The sequence below is a fragment of the Carassius gibelio genome, chromosome A14 (assembly GCF_023724105.1).
Source record: "Carassius gibelio isolate Cgi1373 ecotype wild population from Czech Republic chromosome A14, carGib1.2-hapl.c, whole genome shotgun sequence".
In the NCBI taxonomy this organism is placed as follows: Eukaryota; Metazoa; Chordata; class Actinopteri; order Cypriniformes; family Cyprinidae; genus Carassius; species Carassius gibelio.
Genome location: NC_068384.1, coordinates 7,009,651 through 7,031,532, shown reverse-complemented (window position 1 = coordinate 7,031,532; position 21,882 = coordinate 7,009,651). Strand labels below are relative to the sequence as shown.

At 37.6% G+C, this 21,882-nt stretch overlaps 1 protein-coding gene across 7 annotated transcripts in view; it reads left to right on the top strand.

Annotated features, from left to right (window-relative positions):
• The window catches only part of LOC128027371 (ecto-NOX disulfide-thiol exchanger 2), a 255,254-nt gene that overhangs the window by 184,949 nt on the left and 48,423 nt on the right, over positions 1-21,882 (top strand). For all 7 annotated transcript variants that reach the window (XM_052614932.1, XM_052614934.1, XM_052614933.1 and 4 more), the window contains 2 exons: positions 5,357-5,488; positions 21,313-21,468. In XM_052614932.1, coding sequence (XP_052470892.1) covers positions 5,357-5,488; positions 21,313-21,468 — 288 coding nt within the window. The remainder of the gene's footprint in view (positions 1-5,356; positions 5,489-21,312; positions 21,469-21,882) is intronic.

Below are 21,882 nucleotides of genomic sequence, written 5' to 3'. Positions count from 1 at the left end.
AAAGCATTTATATCTGTATTTATAAACTGCTTATTACTGTCTATTAATGCTTTATAAATTATGAATTATCGGTTTACTAATGCTTAATTAATGATTAATAGTGTGCAGTTATTATAAAGTGTTACCGAATTTTCTTCTCATTTTAATATTCCATGTGGCTTTTGTGTATTGATTCATTTTCACAATGACGATTTAAAAGGGTAGTTTGCTCACCCTCATGTCATTCCAAAACATATCCCAAATTTGTGAGTCTTCCATGCAACTCTTCATGATCCTTTAACTTCCTGCTAAAGTTGTCCCCATTGCTGAAAAGCAAGTAATTGTCCGTCTAGCTGTTAAGACCTTGTAGATCGTAAAATAAATTTCTCTGAGATTTTCTTGGCCTTCTGAGGGAGATTTGGCCAGTGAGGCATGGACAGCTTTACTGAGGAAGTTTTGTCACTACACAGTGGCAAAGGTGTGTGTGTGTGTGCGCGCGTGTGTGCGTGTGTGTGTGTGTGTGTGACAGAAAGAGAAAATCATGCCTGTGGGGACCCTTTCCCCATCCATCCTCTGTGACTTTCAAACAGCCTTTTTTTTTCTAATTGCTCTCTCTCTGGAGTTTAAGAAAGGTGACCCAAAGGACATTTAAACCTAAAGAGATGAAACTGTCCCCAGGGAAGTAAATTCTGCTACAGTGAGGGCATACCCTCTGGATATGGACAGTAATAAAGTACTTAGAACTAAAATTATATTCAGTATTTTCAATAACTAACATCTAATTCAAAATATTAACAAAAACTATAATTGTATCTCGATCGTACTGAAGTCCAAAAATTTAATTTCCATATCAATGAGATATTATTATCTTTTTCTTTTTTAATTTAGATTTTAATTATTGAAAATATTGAATGTAATTTAAGTTTTATTATTTTTGTTGTTTTTGTAATTTTTATTAATCTTTGTTGTTTTTAAAAATGTTAATATAGTTTTTATTAAATTCAGTGTTAGTAATGAAAATGAGAAGTAGAACCTAGCTGAAATCAAATAAGTTTAGGATTTTTATATTTGATTTTATTGTGTTTCCGTTTTTTTTTTTTTTTTTTTTAATGGATTAAGTTTTATTTACCTATAATAACCCTGTTTGCATTCTGGCTTAGAATTTTGACGTACTATGAACTAATTTTTTTACAAATATTCTAAAGAGCTAGCCAATTAAAAAATAAATAAATAAATGCAATTCTAGATGAACGAGTCAGTGTCATTGTTGTTGGGCAATTGACCTATCGTTAAGCCCCTCCTCTCGAACACAGATGAGCCAATGGCAGCAAAGTATCAGTTGCATGGGGAATGGAACTCAGACATTTGTAGGTTTCAGCACCATAGAGAAGCATAGGAAAATCCGAAACTCAGCATCGTTTTTATGGGGTTTATGATTAGAAAATGGAAAAACGATGTGCCTGGGGTACTTGTAACACTGATTCCCGGTATCCTGAGAGGATAGGCAATGGAATTATTTTTATTCTATTTCCTAAACCCAAACAGAATGGAGCAACATTTTTCCTACAGCTGTCTCCTTATTGAATTCTGCCCACTGAGCCCCATCCCAAAACCCCAGCACCCACCTACACATTTTTAACATATTGTAGCCACTGTGTATCCTGTACTTACTGCTTATTGCACTTCTGGTTAGATGCTAGCTGCATTTTGTTGCCTTGTACCTTACATGTGCAATGACAATAAAGTTGAATCCAATCTAATCTAATCAAAGCATTTACCCCCAAACCCAATGAATACAAAAACTGTGATTTTCTGGTTGTCATACCAGCGTTTCCCACACATTGATTTATTTGTGGAGGGCCTCAAGCAGAACGTTCAATGTCATCTTGTGCTTTAGTAAGCTATCTCTGGCTAAAACTAGCTAATGTTTAAGTTAGTAAGTCCATACAAACCTAAATAGCAGACTGTTCTCATGTCTTGTACAGTGTAGGGCTAAAACACACTGTCTCTTCATATTAAACTGGTTAAATGTAAATGAATTTAATCATACCCCTGTGATACACGAACAGTGTTGATCTGGGATGTTGTTATCTGTGATTGTAACGAATGTAACGTGAGGCTTCTCCTGCTTGCTTGTGATCTGTAAACCCTCGCTTCCAAATTTATACCCACAATATTTATTTTAACATCTTTTATATATCCTGCCATGGCATATTTAAGTACCACTTGAATGGTGGTCCATCTGTGTCCAAAATTTTTTAAAAAAGATATAGGGACCAGTTTTAATTGGGAGACAGTTAGCAACTCTGTTTGTTTGTCCGAGGTTGCAACAGTAATTAAGGAGGGTTGTGCTTACAGATAGGTCAGTTAATAAATCATCCCCATATTATATATATACACCATGTTAAAACTTTTAAGTCATGAGTTTGTTCAGGTCATTTTACTCTTTTTTTACTCTTTGTTTGTGCGCCGTCATCAGTTTCATTCTGGCTAGACAAATGGGCTCTTCAGGTTTGGCAGAGGCGGCGATTGGTCCAACAAACATCCTGTGCAGTTATTGAGTAATCTTTACATTTTTCCGCTTGCGAGTGAAAGAGCTTTTAATGAGTTCTAGTTCTTGAACAAACAAACCTCATATCCTCAGCTTGTATACAAGACTTGCTTCTTTTCATCAGAAAGTGAAGTATGGGCTTTCATTATTTATCCAAAGCAATCTTAAACACTTACACAGTTGTGATGCTTTGATGGCTGTGTGTTTACACCCGATAAGGCTTTTGTAATGATCTTCTAGCCTGATCTGAGTGTGTGAGCGCTACGGACTCGACCATGTTTTATAAGCCGTTAATGGACTGTTTGCCATCAGAATAAAAGAGAGAAGGAATTGTAATGATTAAAACTGACTTATATAAATGTATATATACATCAAAAGTTTTTGGTGTCATTAGGAATTTTTATTTATTTATTTATTTATGTATTTATTTATTTTTATTCTTAGCCTGGATGCATTAGATTGGTCAAAAGTGACAGTCTAGAGTCTAGACACTTACAATGTTACAAAAGATTTTATTTCAAGTAAATATTCGTTTATTATTTATCAAGGATTCTGAAAAGAAAATGAGCAGCTGTTTTAAGCATTAATAATAATAATAATAATAATAATAATACAAATTTTAATTGAAATAATATTTCAAAATGTTATCATTTATAATGTATTTTTGATAAGATAAATACAGTGTTGAGGCACGTATAAGAAAGTTCTTTAAAAAACATTGTTTTTTTAAAAGAAGTATTTAGTTTTGGAGTAAAGTTTCTGTAACCAATGAGTGGGAAGTGATTGAGGAGCGTAAAATGGAAAATCCGGCTAGGATTTGGAATGACGTGATAACAGACAGCTTTTAAATTTCATGGCATCAACACATTTAAAAAAAGTTGAGACAAGGCCATGTTTACCACTGTGTGGCATCCCCTCTTCTTTTTTTAACAGTCTGCAAACATCTGGGGACTGAAGAGACATGTTGCTCAAGTGTAGGAATAAGATTGTTGTCCCATTCTTTGGATGATATTATGAACTGTAGATGATGATAACTTCAAACTCTTTGCAATTTTTCTCTGAGAAACTCCTTTCTGATATTGCTCCACTATTTTTCGCCAAAGCCAAGGAATTGGTGATCCTCTGCCCATCTTGACTTCTGAGAGACACTGCCACTCTGAGAGGCTCTATACCCAATCTTGTTGTGAATAAAATATAAGTTTATGAGATTTGTAAATTATTCCATTCCTTTTTTACTCACAATTTGTACAGTGTACCAACTTTTTGGGAATCGGGTTTGTAGTTCTGTACATCATTCTGGTTCCTGCTTCATATTTCAGTTTGAAAAGTCACTTTATTATAGCCAGTGTTACCTGGTTCACTTTATTTTTCAGTGTTTTTCAAAGAAGTTTAGAGGTGAATAAATATAAATTAATTATCTACAACAAAGCCGCACATGGATCCATGTTGGCACTATGAGTGTTGCCATAGAGACGAATCATTTCAGAGAGCGACTACGTGAACAGCTGAGAGCAGAATCAGAGTTGTTGACGTATAATCATGCTAATTCAGACGTGACATGATGCTATTTAAATGTTTAAAGATCCCGTAAACCCTTGAGGGGTGATTTATCATCAAATAATTAAATGAAGCATGAAGTCACATGTCGGGAAGGTCATATTTGTTTTTCTGTTGTAAATAAATGTGCTTTTTTTAGATGTTTTGACCAAAACCTCCTTTGATATCCCTTTGGAAAACCTGAAAACTAATTATCACTGCTGTTTTTCATTAACTCTGACCAACCACAAAACACGTTGACATTTTCTCAGTAGTCAGTGGAAATGATCTCCTCTGTGGACTCCCGCCCACTCCGCACAGGAAGCATATGCTCTCACAAACACATACACACACACACACACACACACTGTAAACCCAGAGGTCACACCTCAGATATGGGAACTTTCTGAACTCTGTTTCTCTGTTTATAGTGTTCATTCTTTCGGTGGGCGATACTGAAGTATCAGACGTCTGGCAGTAGTTATGCCTTAAAAACGGCCGTCTGTTTTCTCTGAAGTGATGGTTAATTAGTATAGAATTTAGTTCTCAGAAGAAGTTCCCAATTTGTCATAATAAAACACGTTTTATGTGTTAAGCTAATGAAGACATCTTCTTCTCTCAATTCAAACATTTCAGTATGTTTCAGTCCTCAGCTCAGTCTTTTAAAACCTGTCAATAAAAGTAAATCAATAAATGTAACTGAATGTGCTTTTTGGGGTCAGAAACAGAGTAATGCTTTTATTCAGCAAGAACATGTTCATTCAAAGTGACAGTAAAGACTTTGACATTGTTACAATAGATTTCTCATTCAAATAAATTCTGGTATTGAATTTTCTATTCATCAGGGAATCCTGCATAAAAAATGTACCAGCACAACTCCTTTCAACATTGATAATAATCAGAGCAGTAAATCATCATATTAGAATGATATACCGATAATACAACTGCACATCACAGAAATAAAGTACATTTTAACATGTATTCAAATGTTCCTTTAAAATGAAATAATGCAAAATAAAAAGGTATTTTGTTTTTTGTTGTTGTTTTTTTTTTTAGCTCAGCCTTGGTGAGCATAAGATATTTTTTTTTTCAAAACATCAAAATATTTCACTGTCCCCAAACTTTTGATCTTCGACCCCTTTAAATAAAAAAAAAAATTGCTCATAAATGTGGACTAAATGGGTTTATCGAGTAATAAATTCTTCCCTGAGATCTCCGGTCACTCAAATTCCAGACAGAGGCAAACACTTTTAAATATAAACACAGATTATGTTTTTCTCTCTCTTTCAGAGGGGCTCAGAAACATTGCCATGGACTCCAACTCTTTAGCCATGCCCATGTCAGACCCTAATGCTTGGGCGACTGCCATGAACAACCTCGGGATGGCCCCCATGAGCATGACTGGACAACCCATCATGTCAGGTAAGCTACTAGTTATCACCTCACCATACTTCAGATTTCAGATGTACTCACCCCATAATCATCTTGTGAAGAAAGAACTGTAGGCTGGTTGTATAATGTTCCGGTTCTGTCTAAATGACCTGTTTTGGGATCAAATAAGCTGCAGTATGGACCGCACTGCAAAAGATCTCTGTATGTTTGCTGGTCTGAAGTATTAGCCAGAGACTGAGGCTGATGCATCCTGTGGGCCAGAAGCAGAGCGCTCGACTGAGTCAGCAAGAGTGTGAAAGTACCAGTGTGAAACTTCAAACAAATTCCCACAGTGCCGTCAGAGTGGCCAATTAGTCTCAGGGCTTTTTCATCTCATTGGTTAGTCGGCAGCACAATGTGAAGGAATGGCTGTGTGACGCTGGGAGCCGGGGCTGTGTAATGCCAGCTGGATGGAGCTGGTGCGCATGAGTCACTTAAACCTACACATCCACTGCACACATTTCAGAGCTCATTTCTTATTTGCACTGCATCGTTTATTAGTGAGCGCTAAAGGTGAGCGATCCAAAATGCCATTGAAGCGTCGATTTAATTCCAAAGAGATTAGAAAGAAATGCAACTGCAAGACGGATGGATTTTCATTACGCTGAAATGAAAACACTAGAGGGTCATCCAGCAGGCAGCAAACATCTAATTTTTGTTCTTTCTCCAATATCATTCAAAATGATGGGCTATATGTATCAGTGAAGACACCCGGTGCAGTTTATACGGGCATGTGTTTTTTTTCTTCTCAGGTTTTAGAGTCCATTCTCTGTGGAGTTTGGTAAATCACCTCCTTCATCTTATTTAAAGTCACATTTGCAGCAGCGCAGTCGCAGATATATATGCGCAAATGTGGCATGCTATAGGCACATGTTTCAAATGAACTGGGCCGTGGGGATGCTCTAGCCACCTACATTATTTTTCTATCAAATTTGATTTGCACTGTTTACGTGGCCGCCACACAAACGTTTCAAGCTCCCATTTGCCGAGATCACTGCCTGAGAGCGAAATGTGGAGTTTGCCTAGCGGTTTATAGACTGGCATTGGGAGAAGAGAAATGCTGATGGCAATTTTATTTTAAGACTATTGATCTGTGAGCCATGCAATGAGCTTAAATGAAATAGCTCTTAGTGCTGTTAATGTGTCCTGGCTCCATCAGTACTGTGGGTCTTTTATTCCAAACAGTCCCGCCGCCGGGATTTCTGGGAGCCTTTTGCCTCCTCTTGGTTCTGGCAGAGACTCGAAGAATACAGATGAAGGCCTTGAATCAGGGTGTCACAGCATATAGATATTTCTTGACTTTCCTTGATTGCCATAGGTTGCTTAGCAGGAGGCAGTATATAAAGTACACAGCCTTTGATCTGAGCTTTCTGCTGACCCGTCCTTTCCACCGTGCTGCGGGGAGAACTGGGTCTGTGTGATGTTGTTATGCTCTGTTCAGTCTGCATTGGCTCAGGCTGTGTTTTGATTGGAGGTGGAGGGAAGAGCAGGACTGTCTGCCTCGAGTCGGACCTCATTAATCACACAGAGGTAGCAGCTGTTGCTTCCAACATCCACAGTCCGCCAAACTAAACTCACCACAAACTCCATTCTGTTCCTGAACTTTGCTGGAGATATACGTTTATGAATATGACACTGAGTAGTCCATTCAGCCAATGGTTTAATAAATCCCGCCTCCATTACCCACAGCTGATGCCATGATCAACAGAGAGATGAAGTGAGCCTCTTTTAAAATACAGAGTGCAAACTTACAATGAGCAACTACAAGGATTGTGCAATTATAGCTAAAGAAATTATACCTTCCATTGAAGGTATTGGGGTTTTTTTTCAGTAAATTAAAAATTCTTTCAACCAAACATCAACTGATGCCAATTAACATCTGTTTTTCAGTATTTTATACCGTAAACTTGTAAATTGTAAATATAACTCTAATCAGCAATATTTATCCAAAAAAGAAATTCTTAACAGTGTGCGATTGTTGAGTATCTAACTCGCTTTGCAAAAAAATAAGAAGTGGCCCCAAACAAAGCCAGAGCAGAACTGTTGCGTCAAAGCTCTTCTTTGAATCATTGTTTTGGAATAAATCATTTGAGTTAATTATTAATAACCTGTTCATAAAGATGATGGCGCCCTTTCTGATTTAATCAAATATATATATTTAAAAAATGATTCAATTACTCATTAAGCCTGGAAGTTTCGATTTCATATTTAATTTTTTGCATTTGGCATATTGCATTTATGCCAACTCTGTTATAAATCGAAATGCCCCTTCAGATGCCTCTTCTGTGCCATTTTTGCTGTTCAAAAATTGCTTTTGTTTCATTTGTGTTAACAACCCTATAATGTCCTATAATGTGTGAACTAACAAACCACTGAGAATATAAAGAGCTTTGTGAGTTCACAAATAAAATAAAATATAATAAAAATTGAGATACCATTTTTTTTTGTCAGTATCACACACCCCTAATGAATATTCAGTGTATCACTCAGCCCTTGTTACTACAGTGTATCTTAGACGAGTACACAGTACTGTGTGGTTTTACTTGGCTTCGGTCTGGCTTGCACTTCACTCTGATTAATTATTCAGAATCTCTGACCTGCTGTTCTCGAGCATCTTCAGTCGTCTCATGCCGCAGACAGCGTCTGCACACCGCACCGTTTTGAGCTGCATGGTTTTGGATTGCGCCATTTGGGATGTTGGTTTTTCTAATTGGCTGGCCTCTCATGAGCCATAAGAAGGGGTTTTTCATAAACCCTAGCGATGTCATCAGATTGTGTTACAGTAGATTTAAGAACAACATGAAACCTCCCCACTTCTGTTGACTCTCCATTCACAGGAATATAGTATGGACACTCTCACTTCTTAACTTAGCTCACTTTTGCTCACTTCTCTAGTATTAAAAAGAGACTCCTATGTCTTTGTAAATATTTTCCTCCACATCCTCTGTTATTCTAGACTTTATTATTTAGCATTTACCCCTCCAAAGCAGGTTTCTCAGCTTCTGCTGTTGAACAGATCTCACTTCATGGGGACCTGTGACTCTTCATTCTTCAGTATAAATAAGACTTCTGCTGTGAATGCATCAAAGAGAGATGTGTGTTATTTCTCTTTTGGGGGGGGGGGGGGATCCACAGGCTTAACCGCAGCATATTTTTATGCCACTCTATATTTCCGCTCTCCTTAGGCAGGGAATGTGGGTCTGTTGTGTGATACATTATACTTGCGCAGCTCCGCAGGATTCATGCAGAGCTCATATTATGATCAATGTCATCAGGAAAGAAGCTAATTAGAACAGACTCCAGCTGAACTCTGCCTCTTGTATGATCGTGATTTAAAGCCACAAATACATGTTCCTCCCAATGGCGCGGGAAGGGGGGTGCTGCGGGGGCTGCAGCCCCCCCCGTCATAGCATCAGCCCCCCTGGTGGGGGGCTGTGAACTAACCTAATATTGTACTTAAAAACGTGAAAAAAATAAAAAGTAAACAGACATAATGTGTTTAATGTGGGATTAAGAAAAAGTGTATAAGATATAAACTAATGATTAATTATTTTTAATATTTCGTTGATAAAAGACTAACCTAGCCTCTTCAGGAATGCTTCCGTCACCTCACACTTGTTTGGTCATGGCTAGCAATAAGCAGCAGAAACGTATTTCAGACTTTTTTTTCGGGTAACACAGTTAAGAAAAGTAAAAATACTGATGGGAATTCTTCTCAAACAAAGGATGTCATGACCATCCCCGTTCTCAGTGGCGTTTTCTCCCTGAAGCCAAAGCGAAGCCATCTCTTCCGACAATCACTATTATTGTAAATAAAAAAATTATTTGACTTGTGACTTGGCCTCTCATTTCTATGGAGAAAATGAAATAAATGTAGAATATGTCATGCTTTGTTCCGATCAGAATAATGGGCGTTTACTAGCCGCTCTCAAGGGCACGACCGCATGCATAATTTTGCCACAAAGAAATGATTATGAATTTGTCAAAAATAGCAAAGAGACAATTGTTTATTAATAAAATTATGTTTTCTGTGTCGCTGCAAAGACGATGCAGACTCGCCATGAACGCCAGAGAGAAATGCACATTTCATATGGATTAGGCCTACATATTCAGAGAGTAGCCTATTTCTTTTCGTTTTGAATATTTTCGTTTAAAAGTAGACATTTTTAAGCTTTCTATAATAGATAGCCTATATTTCTCAAAACTGTCTGTGAGGCACAAGCTGAGTTTCTGCGCCCTCCAGTTCACGTGCAATACAAGTGATGTGCCGGCACCTTATTACGTCTGCTAATATATTTGCTTGTTTATTAAATACAGGCAATGGGTTGATAAAATATTGATCAAAATTAAGATACAATTTATACAAAACGAAAATCTCTTAAACAGAGTCTTTCTACAAAACAAAACTCAATAAAGTGGTCAAAATCATGTCTTACCCACTCCACATCTCATAGGCTATTGCGCATGATGTATCTTTCTCATGCTGCATGCTCACTTTCATAATAAACATTGATTAAATAAATAAGAAAACTACATTAGCCTATAATATTTAAACATATATGAAACCAAATGTGTTTTCTTTAATGGCTACAACACATAGCCTAAACAGTACAGAGATTTTTTTTTATTAAACATCAAAGTACAAGTACAATTTTTGTGTATAAAACAGTAACAATCACGCCAGGGGTGAAGACTAGTAGAGAAATTTCATGTCGTCAGTCACAACATAATGACGTCACATATTTTCCAACCCAGCTCTCAGCCCCCCCGGCATGAAACAGCTTCCAGCGCGCCTGGTTCCTCCACATGTTCCCTCCCCAAGGCAGTCAAATCTATCTATCTATCTATCTATCTGTCTATCTATCTATCTGTCTGTCTGTCTGTCTGTCTGTCTGTCCGTCCGTCCGTCCGTCCGTCCGTCCGTCCGTCTATCTGTCTATCCATTTATCCGTCTGTCTGTCTATCTATCTGTCTTGTCTGTCTGTCCATTTATCCATCTGTCTATCTATCCGTCTATCTATCTATCTATCTCTCCATCTGTCCATCCATCTATCTGTCCGTCCATCCGTCCACCCGTCCTTCTAATTTCTCTGTCCATCTTTTCACTGGACACTTAATATATTTGTATGTTCTTGAATCATAATTATTTGCAACCATTTGGCCATTTGCTAAATCAGTCAATCTTTTACTAGAAATAAAAGAACTGGGACCGTATTATTTCCCATTTCTTCAGACCATTATTTCACAAAATGTGAATGCCTCACGTTTTGTAGATTATAATAGATTATATTAGTTTTATGTTGTGTTGCGGAGCGCATATTGAGAATCGACTGCTTGCTTCTTGTGAGCTGAATGTTATTTGCATCATGCTTCAGCTGTAGGAATTTACAGTTTTTCTCAGTCACTTTGGTGCATTTCTCAAATCAAAAATGAAATTCTCAAAATTACTTGTACAACCTCCACATCATCTAGTCATTTATACACATCATAAAACCAGTTTCTCATTCTTTTGAACAAGTTGCGATTGCTTTTGTACATTCATGCAATTGATTATGCACATTTATCTGCAGGTTCCTACATTATCAGCTGCCAATGTCATGTTGCTCAAAATGTATTATACAGTTTTCTGTGCAATGGTCTTACCCCCCAAAACATCTAGTCTTTAGTTCATCATATAATTCATTAAATGCAAAATGGTTAATCTAGTTGTCATAAACTGCCAAGCACACTTTTATTTTTATTTTTACAAATTATTATTAAACTTTTTGTCAATTTGGCATAAATTGTGCAAGTGAATCTTAACTAATGTTGAGAATGTAGATGATAAACCAATGATAAACCATCTTTCTGAAATTATCTTCATCTCATGAGTATTTAGTTGGAAAGCTTATACTGTGAAGACACATTCTGAAAATGGACTTATTTTCATATTTGTGTCCATATTTATTTTTCCTTTTCTATATCACAATGGCATTGTAAAGGTTTTTTTTTTTTTGGTCAGTCTACTAGTAAAAGTGTAACTGGGAATTGTATCCAGTCTCTTTCAGTCAATATCCCACATACAGTAATGTGTAAATGTGTACTTTTGACATGGATATATGGCATACATAAGCATATGGCATACTGTTCAATACAGTAGTTTACATCAGAACATCCCTTCAGAGTACAGGTATTGACAACATGAATAACGATTTGACTGTCTTATAAACTGTCCGTAAACTATGACACAAGGACTTGTCAATCTGATGGCAGATATTTGTTTTTGAGAGACGAATTAAGGATTTTGAGCAAGAGACTGGCTTTAGCAGGTAATCCATTGGCATTCAGTTTAACACAGTTCTTGAAACTGGGCATTGTTTGACTCTATTTACCAAATCTCACCATTGCACTAGTGAACTTCTTGTAAAAAAAAATATATATAGTGAATGCATTGTTTTTGTACATGTGGAGCTGCTGTATTCACATCTGGTGTTTGGAAAGAGCTGTGTGGCTGTTAAATCCCTTCCCAATCTCAGTGAAATGAGGAAAATGTTGGTTATACAGGCCAAAATCATATCTGTCAGCGCAGATCTTTGCACAGCTCAGGCTCTATACTCTGGTTTAGTGGGTTAAAGTGATTTCCAGCCCCCAGAACTCCTGCCAGTGTCAGGGGTGAATTGCAGTGTGAAACGGCAGATCTTCAGTTGCAGATTTCCCACAGAGACACGCTGACTTATTTCAATGGGAGATGGTTTGCATGCCTCATTTGAGAATAGCCAACATGCCTCACAGCGTCTAACTGTGTCATTCTTCAGTGCTGCTTCTGAGGGGGGCGTTTGCGTTTGCCAGGCTGACTCTCTTGCTCTTTTGATTGATGGCTGCCTTTTAATGCAGCTGCCCAGAGCGAATCTAAGTTTTAGAAGCATTGCATATTATTAGTGGAACATCCAGCATGCAGCATCAATATTTAAAGTGTTCAAAGTAATCCCACAATAAATAATTGAAAAGCTGTTCTTGCGTTTTGCCATAAATTTTATTGGTTGTTTTTCTGTTTCTCTTGCATAATTTGAGGAGATTTCACTGTTAGATATTCAGCAGAATTTCAGAATACTACATTACAAATACACAAGTTGTTCCAAACCTGTATTCCTTACTTTTGTCTGTGGAACACAAAAGAACATATATATATATATATATATATATATATATATATATATATATATATTAGGGGTGTAACGGTTCACAAAATTCACGGTTTGGTTCGATACGATACACTGATGTCACGGTTCAGTTCGGTTCGGTTCGGTACGTTTTAGATACAGCGAAAATTAAAAACATCTCAACTTTTCAGAATGCCGCAAGCGCACCACGGGTCATGTGACAAGAACTAACCAATCAGCTTCATCCTTTCCCGTAACAACATTGAAAGCTCAGCCAAGATGAAGGAGCAGCTGATCATAGTTGTATATGGATTGCAATTTGAAATAAATTTAGTAGCAAAGCTAGCCTACTGCAAGAGATTTTTAGAGCTGCAAATCCATTTATCCTTTGCTGAAATTTCTGCGTCTTCATGGAGAGAGCACGTCATGGTTGCTTAGCAAAGGCAGACGCCTCAGGAGCGCAACTGCCCGAGCGCTTTGGAAAGGAGGAGAAAGCGTTTTAGGCGCGATATGTGAACGGCCCCTAAGGCGCTCGCTCACTCAGCACGCGCTGAAGGCTCGTTGCAAAATGTCTAATGCATTTAACAGACCAGAAATAGAAGATCCTCCAATAACCAACAGGTCTGGTGTTTGGGTGCACTTTGGATTCCCTGTAAGCTATAATGGTGATGACAGAATGAATGGTAAATAGTAAGGTCTCATATCCGCGGCTATAACGTAAATGAAGCCTACCGATCGCCGCGGTGATGTCTTTTGCCCTGTTTGAATCCGTTGGAAATGTCTGCCTAAATGCTGCAGGGATAGTTTGTTGCGTGTATGTTTCTCCTTTTTTCGCCTTTTCCCAGATACTGACACACTAAGGTGATGTCGGCGTAAATGAGTTGACATGTTTTAAGTATTCCCGCTGGTGTTTTTTTTTTTTTTTTTTTTCGCTGGTGTGCCCTATTGTCATGTAGATGCGACATACCGTTTTTTTTTTATCCACCACTCTCTTGCCATCACTATTATAGCTTACAGGGAATCCAAAGTGCACCCAAACACCAGACCTGTTGGTTATTGGAGGATCTTCAATTTCTGGTCTGTTAAATGCATTAGACATTTTGCAACGAGCCTTCAGCGCGTACTGAGTGAGCGAGCGCCTGACGGAGTAGCCTAACATAAACATATAAGTTGGTGTTTTTTTCTTCTTCGGGGGTGTCAGGGGCGTTGCCTGTTACGTCGTTTGGGTTATTGGGCTACCTTGTTGAACGCATATCATTATATTTCACTTCCTTTTTTTTTCAAATATAATTAATTAGTCCAACGAATCATTCGGTACATAATGCGTACCGCGTACCGAACCGAAAGCCTCGTACCAAACGGTTCAATACGAATACGCGTATCGTTACACCCCTAGTATATATATATATATAGAGAGAGAGAGAATCTTCTTGAAAAATCCATTCACGCTGGCAGTGAAAATGATGTGTGCAGATGTGCCGATGTTTTGTAATAGAGTAATGAACATGCTCAACATTGTTATTGTGGGCTTTCAAAATGCTGTGAATAATTCTAGGTATTTTATTATCTAAATTGTTTAGATTTTTATAATGCACCATATATAATTTTCCATCAAATGGTTAAAATTGAAACGTTCCACTGCGTAATGGACTGAGAAAGCACTCACTGCAAGCACTCGTCGGAAATATAATGCCCTTTTCTTTAATCGCAAACTTCATCTTTTAATAAGTTAATAATGTCCTTAGTTTTACCATCAGTTCAAGCCTGAAAGAGGAACAGAGTGGTGTGACAGACACAGTGATGAAGAACGCTGACTCCACTGTGATACATACACACACACAACAAGCAAAACTCTGCATTTGAACAGTCAATAGCAAATACTTAAACTAATATTTTTCAAGTTCAAGTCCACCGATGTTGTTCTACTCCTGTCTGGTTTGTTTGTCGGACAAAATGGCAGATTCTGTGTTGTGATTGGTCATATCGCCTGTCAATCAAACTCCCGGTAAAGGGTCAGTTATTGTGATGTGATGTGATCAGATGACTGGATATGTGACAGCCAATCAGAACATCGTTTCTTCATATGTAAAAGCAGGGATAGATGGTCATATGTTAATGCTTTCCTGGTTGTGATGACTTGAATAAAACACGTTTGCAGTTTGGTTTTAATAAGTGATATGTGTGGACAGAAGAGAAAGCTAGTGTTGTGAATGAGAGTGTGTTGACACAGTACACCCATATATCGTCCTCCTTAACTCAAGCTTATCTATTTAAAGGGTATTGCATATCTTCTCATTTAAGAGACTGCTCAGAGTCTCTAAAGTTGTTAGTTTTCTTCTGGAGTAGATGTTAACAGAGCTGAGACAAGAAAACATGGGTGTACTTTCCACATCTATTATTCCTCAGGCTTGAGAAAATCCTTCCTGGGTTTGCTCTGAGAACAAATGTAAATAATCTCAGTTAAGATTTACCGCCCGAGGGTATTCCCCTGCCTTTCCTCAATCTACACCATCCTGTGGATCCAGCGCTGGGAAACTGTGTATTTGATCAATCTACTTTTGATTAAACTAGGTTAGGTTCTGAACAAATGTATTGTTTTATTTATCTGGAGAGGCCTTTTTGTTTGTGAGGATCATCTGTCTTATAGGTGCCATGAATAAATATCATTCCAGCTCTAATTTTTTAACAGGCTGCATCTCCTGGAGAACAGGTCTGTAATTTCTCAGCCTGCTTAATGTGCTGTGTGCCAGCCGAGAGCAGGTCCCATAATTCATCAGTCCAGCGCCTATTACCTCAGTGCCAGAGCACAAGCAGACCTGCACCTGCTGCCGTGAGGCACATGAAAGACCTCAACAGAGGGCTACGTCCATCCTGCCCAACACAGAACCGTCACACATTACTCTTAAACTGCTAAGAGAGATGGGCTAGCAGCCTGATTCAAGCTTCTCACACTACAGACTTAAAGGTGAAGGTCTTTAATGTCAAAAACCTTCTCTTAACCCAGTTTATTGTTCATTGACTATTAGTAGTCATTGTATTCATGGGTGTATCAAACGTTGAGTCTTCCAGGCACCATTGAAATGCTTAGCGTGTTGTGTACAGGGAAGATGGTGCCACAAACTCTGAAACTGAGATTGTGGGAGGCTGTATGATGTCAGATTGGCCTTGCTGTGTTTCAGAAACCCAACCCGAACTCAATAGCTTCGACTTATTTCGACTTTTAGTCGAAGGCAGATTTCCACTGCATGTTGTATCTTTTAGGGGTGGGCGGATCGATCGAAATATTGTTAGTATCGATGCCAACTCTGGTATTGGTATCGGATCGATACAATTGTAATTGAATCGATATTTTAATTTAAATATCTCTCATCTGCGTTCATTATACTTTGCTCGTGTCTTCTACCTCTACAATCCTGAACAAACGCTGCTTTTACATCTGGGCCCACTTTGCTACTCCTCCCCCTCTTGCTGCTCTGCTGTGATTCGTTGTTGTGTCGTCACGTGACTCACTGACACAACGCGCCGAGGAGCAGCGAACAGTGAGCAAAGCGGATGATAGCACATTGAAGTCCAGAAGGGGGGCTCAGGGAATGTAATTGCACAGGTATATTTGTTCTTTGTTTGTTTTTCAGTAATAATTGTGTGCACTTTATTTCATTTGCTTTTAAAACCAGAAAAAAGGGAGAGATTGTTTTTGTTCTTAAACCAGAAAAAAGGGAGAGATTTTTTTTGTTCTTAAAAAGGCTGTAAAGAATAAATTCTACAGTGCCTAATAACTAATAATTTTGTGAACTTGAATACATTAATTAATAAATAAATAAATAAATAATCATTCATCCACCTCAGAAATAATGACAGACTACAGCACTCCCCTACACAATTTATTTATTTTATATATTTTTTTTTTTTTTGTTAAGTATCGTATCGGCGATACTGACCCTATATGTATTTGGTATCGGATCGATACCAAATTTTGCAATATTGCCCACCTCTATTATCTTTCAGTGTGGCCAAGCAGCGTTATTTTTGTCTCTTCCATGGAGAACACATTGCTGATTTTCACCTTTACATGATCTTCTGCTGCACTCATGGATCTGTACTCTTTTTCGAGAGCAGGGGCTGCTTGCTTCCTGACTTTTCATGTAGGGCAGAGTCTCTTTAGGATGGGCATTTTGACACAAGCTGAGGCAAGACTTACTAAAGGATGTCCTGTCCTAGATAGATTGCCAACGTTAGAAATGTTCTGTATTCGTTGACGGTATTTCAGACTGTGGAGAGATTGGAAACCTGTTTTGATTTTTCCACCCAACTCAAGTTTCTCTCTAATCTGGTTTGGCGCACCTGATTCTAACTTTAGATCTTGCTGAGATAAAAGTATGGGTTTAGATCTTCCAAATGTTGACTTCATGTCTGCTTTGATTTGGGTTCAGATAAGGGAGTGGGTTTTTTTATGCACGTCTCTCTTCATTTGTTAACATGGTGATCCGGTTTCCTTCTGTCTAACCCTTTTATAGTGTATGAATGCAGTTTATCACTACTCATCCTCACATCCTTCTCATTCTTTCCATATTTTTATCTGGTTAGCATTGGCCCATCAGCCCCTGATCTTCAGTGATGATTCAAATATATACACTACAATTCAGAAATCTGGGGTGTGAAAATTTTTGAATGTTTTTGAAAGAACCTGAAATGCTTATTATTCCTTAGATTATAAGATTTTCTTCCACACAGTAGAAATAAAGGAATCATAGGCTGAAAATGATGCAAGTCTTTCTCAGCAGTGCGTTGAAAACCTTGAGCTGTACCTCTTCTTTATCCTCATTTTATCTCCTTTGCTTGGTCACACTGGACATACAACTTCACAGGATTTGCTCCTGGTTGTTTTCTATGTGGGATCGAAAGCTGCAACTTTGAAAGTTTGTTCCTTTGGCTGTGATTAATATTTCCCTTTCAAAATCAAATCCTTTGAAAAATCCTTTTTTTACCCTTCAGATTTTACAGGCATATGATTATAAGGGGTTTTCCTCTTCACCCAAACACATGAACTTTGTTGATTATACTAACCCTAACCCTAAACCCTAACTGCAATTACTGCATTTGATTTGTTAAATATGTTTACATAAAATACGAGTTATTGATCATCCAAGCATGCAGAGTCTTTTAAATTCAGCACAGAATTCTCTACATTTAATTGCTGTAAGTAAAACTAGATCAATATAATTAAGACCTTATTTATTTACAGCTAGTTAAAATATTCAGACTGAGTAGACCACAACTGAGGCGAAAATGTGTTTCTAATGAGAATATTTGTTTCCTGCTTTTTCACAGATATTGTTTTCCTTTCATAAGACTCTTTTAATGATTTAACTCATATCTTGTAACATCTGAAATCAAACGAGGCATGTTTTCGTAATATATGAGAACAACAGTTGTACTAAAAATGAAACTGACTTTCTTGTTTCTAATAGATTATTTAAAAGAATAGTTCACTCAAAAATAAAATTAGTTGGAAATGTACTCACCCTCAGGCCATCCAAGATGTAGATGTGTTTGTTTCTTCATCAGATTTGGAGAAATGTAGCATTGCATCACTTGCTCATCAATGGATGCTCTGCAGTGAATGGGTGCCGTCAGAATGAGAGTCCACAGCTGATAAAAACATCACAATAATCCACAAGTAATCCACAGCACTACGGTCCATCTTGTGGATTATTGTGATGTTTTTATCAGCTGTTTTCCACTGCTGAGCAAGTGATGCAATGCTACATTTCTCCAAATCTGATTAAGGTGTTTAATCCATAAAATTTACCTTTTTTGTTTTTTGACCGTTTATTTATACAACAGTAGCGTTATGAAGGCTTAAAAATGCAAATTTTAGCGTAAACTTGCTAGTTTTCGAAAACAATACAGTTAATGTCTCCGTCTAAACTACAAAAATGCAAATTAGTGTAAACGGTGACATTATGCACATTCCTATTGCATGTTAAGTCTATAGGAACACGTATGTGTGCAGACGTGTAGTGTTTCTTTACAAAGTAACATCTAAAAGCTCCTCTACATCTTGGATGAGTACATTTTAGGTGAACTATTCTTTAACAAACTTTTCTGTCAACAAAACAGTTACATTTACTAAAACAAAACCATGATCATATATAATTGAATGTGCTTTGGCAGGTTGCAGTTTTGCATTGTGTGAAAAAATGGCCATGCAGTAAAAGCCCTAATTATGTGGTTTGGATTCAGACCTGCTGTCCAGGAATACACAGCAGGAGCCGTGGCACCCATACCACTGTGGACCAGCTAATCTTCTGCCTCCATTAGTGGCAGAGAGACAGAAATATCAATACTAACAGAGTCATTAAGGCAGGCGATGTGGCGGTCAGCTCCTCTGTATGTACATGCTTTACTTCCTGTTCCTGTTCTGTTAATGCTTCTCCTAGAGAGGCCGTGCTCCGGCCCTGTCACCCTCACAGCTCAGACACGTCCAGTTCAGAGTTTATCCTCACGCTCCAGCCCATCATCCTGTGGGACGGCTTCATGTACAGCTACTCTTACAGACCATCATGAAAGCGTTCGTGTTTGCAAATTAGATTTTCCTATGTCAGTTAGCATCTGCTACTATCCTCTAATAGATTTTCTTAACACTAAATTAAGCTGCTTGATGTAATAGACTTGGCCTCAAGTGTTGGGTCATATGAAAGCATTTTATAGATGCTAACATTTGAGAGCAGTGGCACCAGGGCCAGTTAACTCTACAGAAGGTGGCGTCAGAAGCAAATTTGGTGGCACTGGGTGTTGGGTGGTATCAAAATAAAGATAATTTAATCATAAAATTTCTATTTTGTTTACATTACTAAGTGCAGTTACTAATGATAATACAAATGTTTATTTCTTGCTAATGCACATTTGAAAGTAAAGTCACGTGGTCAAAAGCATACAAAATGTACTTTTATTAACAAAAGTAACATGCAAAATGTATGTTGTATATTCTACTTATATAACTGAACTGACAACATAAGTGATTATAAAAGGAGTGCTCTTTACTTGCTGTGTTTTTCAAGGTACTTTAAAGCATCAATTTTAAATTAATTGATGATTTGATATTTTATAATATTGATTTTATAATTTCATAATATAAAGCAAAAAGTAAAAAAGACTAAAGGCAATAAGTGCTCCTCTGCTGCCATCTACTGGTTATAGTGGTAATTTTATTTTCATTTTAAATAAATGTTGGTTTACCTCTTAGTATATAAAAATAAACATTTAAATTTGATCATTTTTAGAGCTTTAAAGTGCTGGAAATAGTTGTGTGAAATGCTTGAAAATGCTTAAATATCTTTTTCTAAAGTTTGTAGAAACGCTGATAAACGGTCCGCACTGTTCAGCCCAAACGAGTAGTGGGATTTTGTTACACACTTGTTTCGTTTGCCGTTTGATGTTTCTCACATGCGACAGAAATGGCAGCGCTTATGAGTTAGGCATCGCGGTTCACACCACATTGACTGCACATAATATTTATTCACACCGGCAGAAAAAATGGTCGCAAAATGCGCTCATTTGGTCGCAGTCTGGAGCCATGGTTCAGTGTATTCTGGGCTTAGGTTTAGGTTAGCTTCTAGATTTCTCTGTCCTTGTGTCATGTTTCATAATATGGAAGTTTTCTTTTCAGGCATGTTTTTTTAAACGTGTCAAAAACATACTAGCAACATGCTAACAAAATGCTAATCAAGGTGTTTAAGCTGTCTGTCATTAGCAAAGCATAATGACTATCCTAGAACAACATGTTAAATCATCCTAGCAACATACTTAAACATGTTGTACCATTCATGTTATCAACAACATACTAGCAACATGCTAACATGTTAATCATGCTAACAAAATGATAATCATGCTAGCAACATGTTAAAAATATACTAATCATGTTACCAACATACAACATGCTAATCCGGATGATAATCTAAACTTCAAGCTTTTTAAAATTGCTTCAAACTTTCAGGCTAGGTTTTCTCAAGCCAACTTCAAAGTTTGTTCACAAACTTTACTCATCTATTTTATTTTATAGTATTAAATATTTATTTTATTATTTGTATATGGAGATATTAGGCTTTGCATATGAACCCTGAAACGTGTTCTTGCATTATTATTGTTTATTTATAGTGTGATTTACATTTCACAGATCTTTACTCTCAGAAAGTTTTTGCTATTTTTTTTTCCCCCAGTGCCAGAGGCAGAGCTTGTTTATATGATGTGGCTGCAAATAAGGGAAGTATTTGAAGTGTGTGAGTTGAGTGCTCTTAGTAAGGTTAGACAGACGTGTAAACTCTCCACAGGTGCAGTAGAGAGCGAGGCCTTTGTTATTTCCATTTCAAAGAGCTCCACGCTGTCATGCAGCTGTAGTCTGAACCAGTACCTGTAAATGAAAGCCAGTGTTCACTTTTTTTGCCCACAGATGGACCGTTTGCACATAGTAACAAGCCAAAGCAAACAGCTGGGGGAATGAGTCAGTAAAAACCTATTCATTAGGAAACGCTTTTAAATATGTATTAGACTTATTTATTTAAGAGTTTAGGCAGAGAGTTTAGCTCTCATAGCTTTCATTTTTGCAATAACAGAATGGCACCAGCATGTGACTAAAGCTGCTTTTTATTCACTCAGTCCTCTCTTCTGTTTTTACAGATTTTGACCCCAGCCTCGGCATGATGACTGGAATTGCACCAATGAATCCCATGATGCCCGGGCTTGGGATTGTGCCCCCGCCAGTTTCCCAAGACATGCCCATCGTGAAGGAAATCATCCACTGCAAGAGCTGCACGCTTTTTCCTCCCAACCCCAGTGAGCTTCTCTCTTTCTCTCTCTGCTGCGTTCCAAACCGAATGAACTGACTCCACAGGCAGCAGTTTTTAGGCAACCTAAGAGGCATGTGCTTTAAGGCCAGTGAAATGTTTTATTTGCGTGCTGTTCTAACATGTTCTTATTCAGAGCATATCCATCTGAAGCGCCTATACACTACAATGTAGGTCAAACAGCACCTGAATGTTTAGTTATCATCTGATTGTGCTAATAATGTCAAAAACAAACAAGGTTTACATATAAACACAGTTAATTATGTATAAAGTGAAAGTAAACCGGTAAAAGAGAAATGGGTGCGTGCATCTCTTAAAGGGACAGTACTAAACATACTGCAGGTTGTCATTAAAAGGATAGTTCACCCAAAAATGTAAATTCATTGTACTCATGTATTAATTT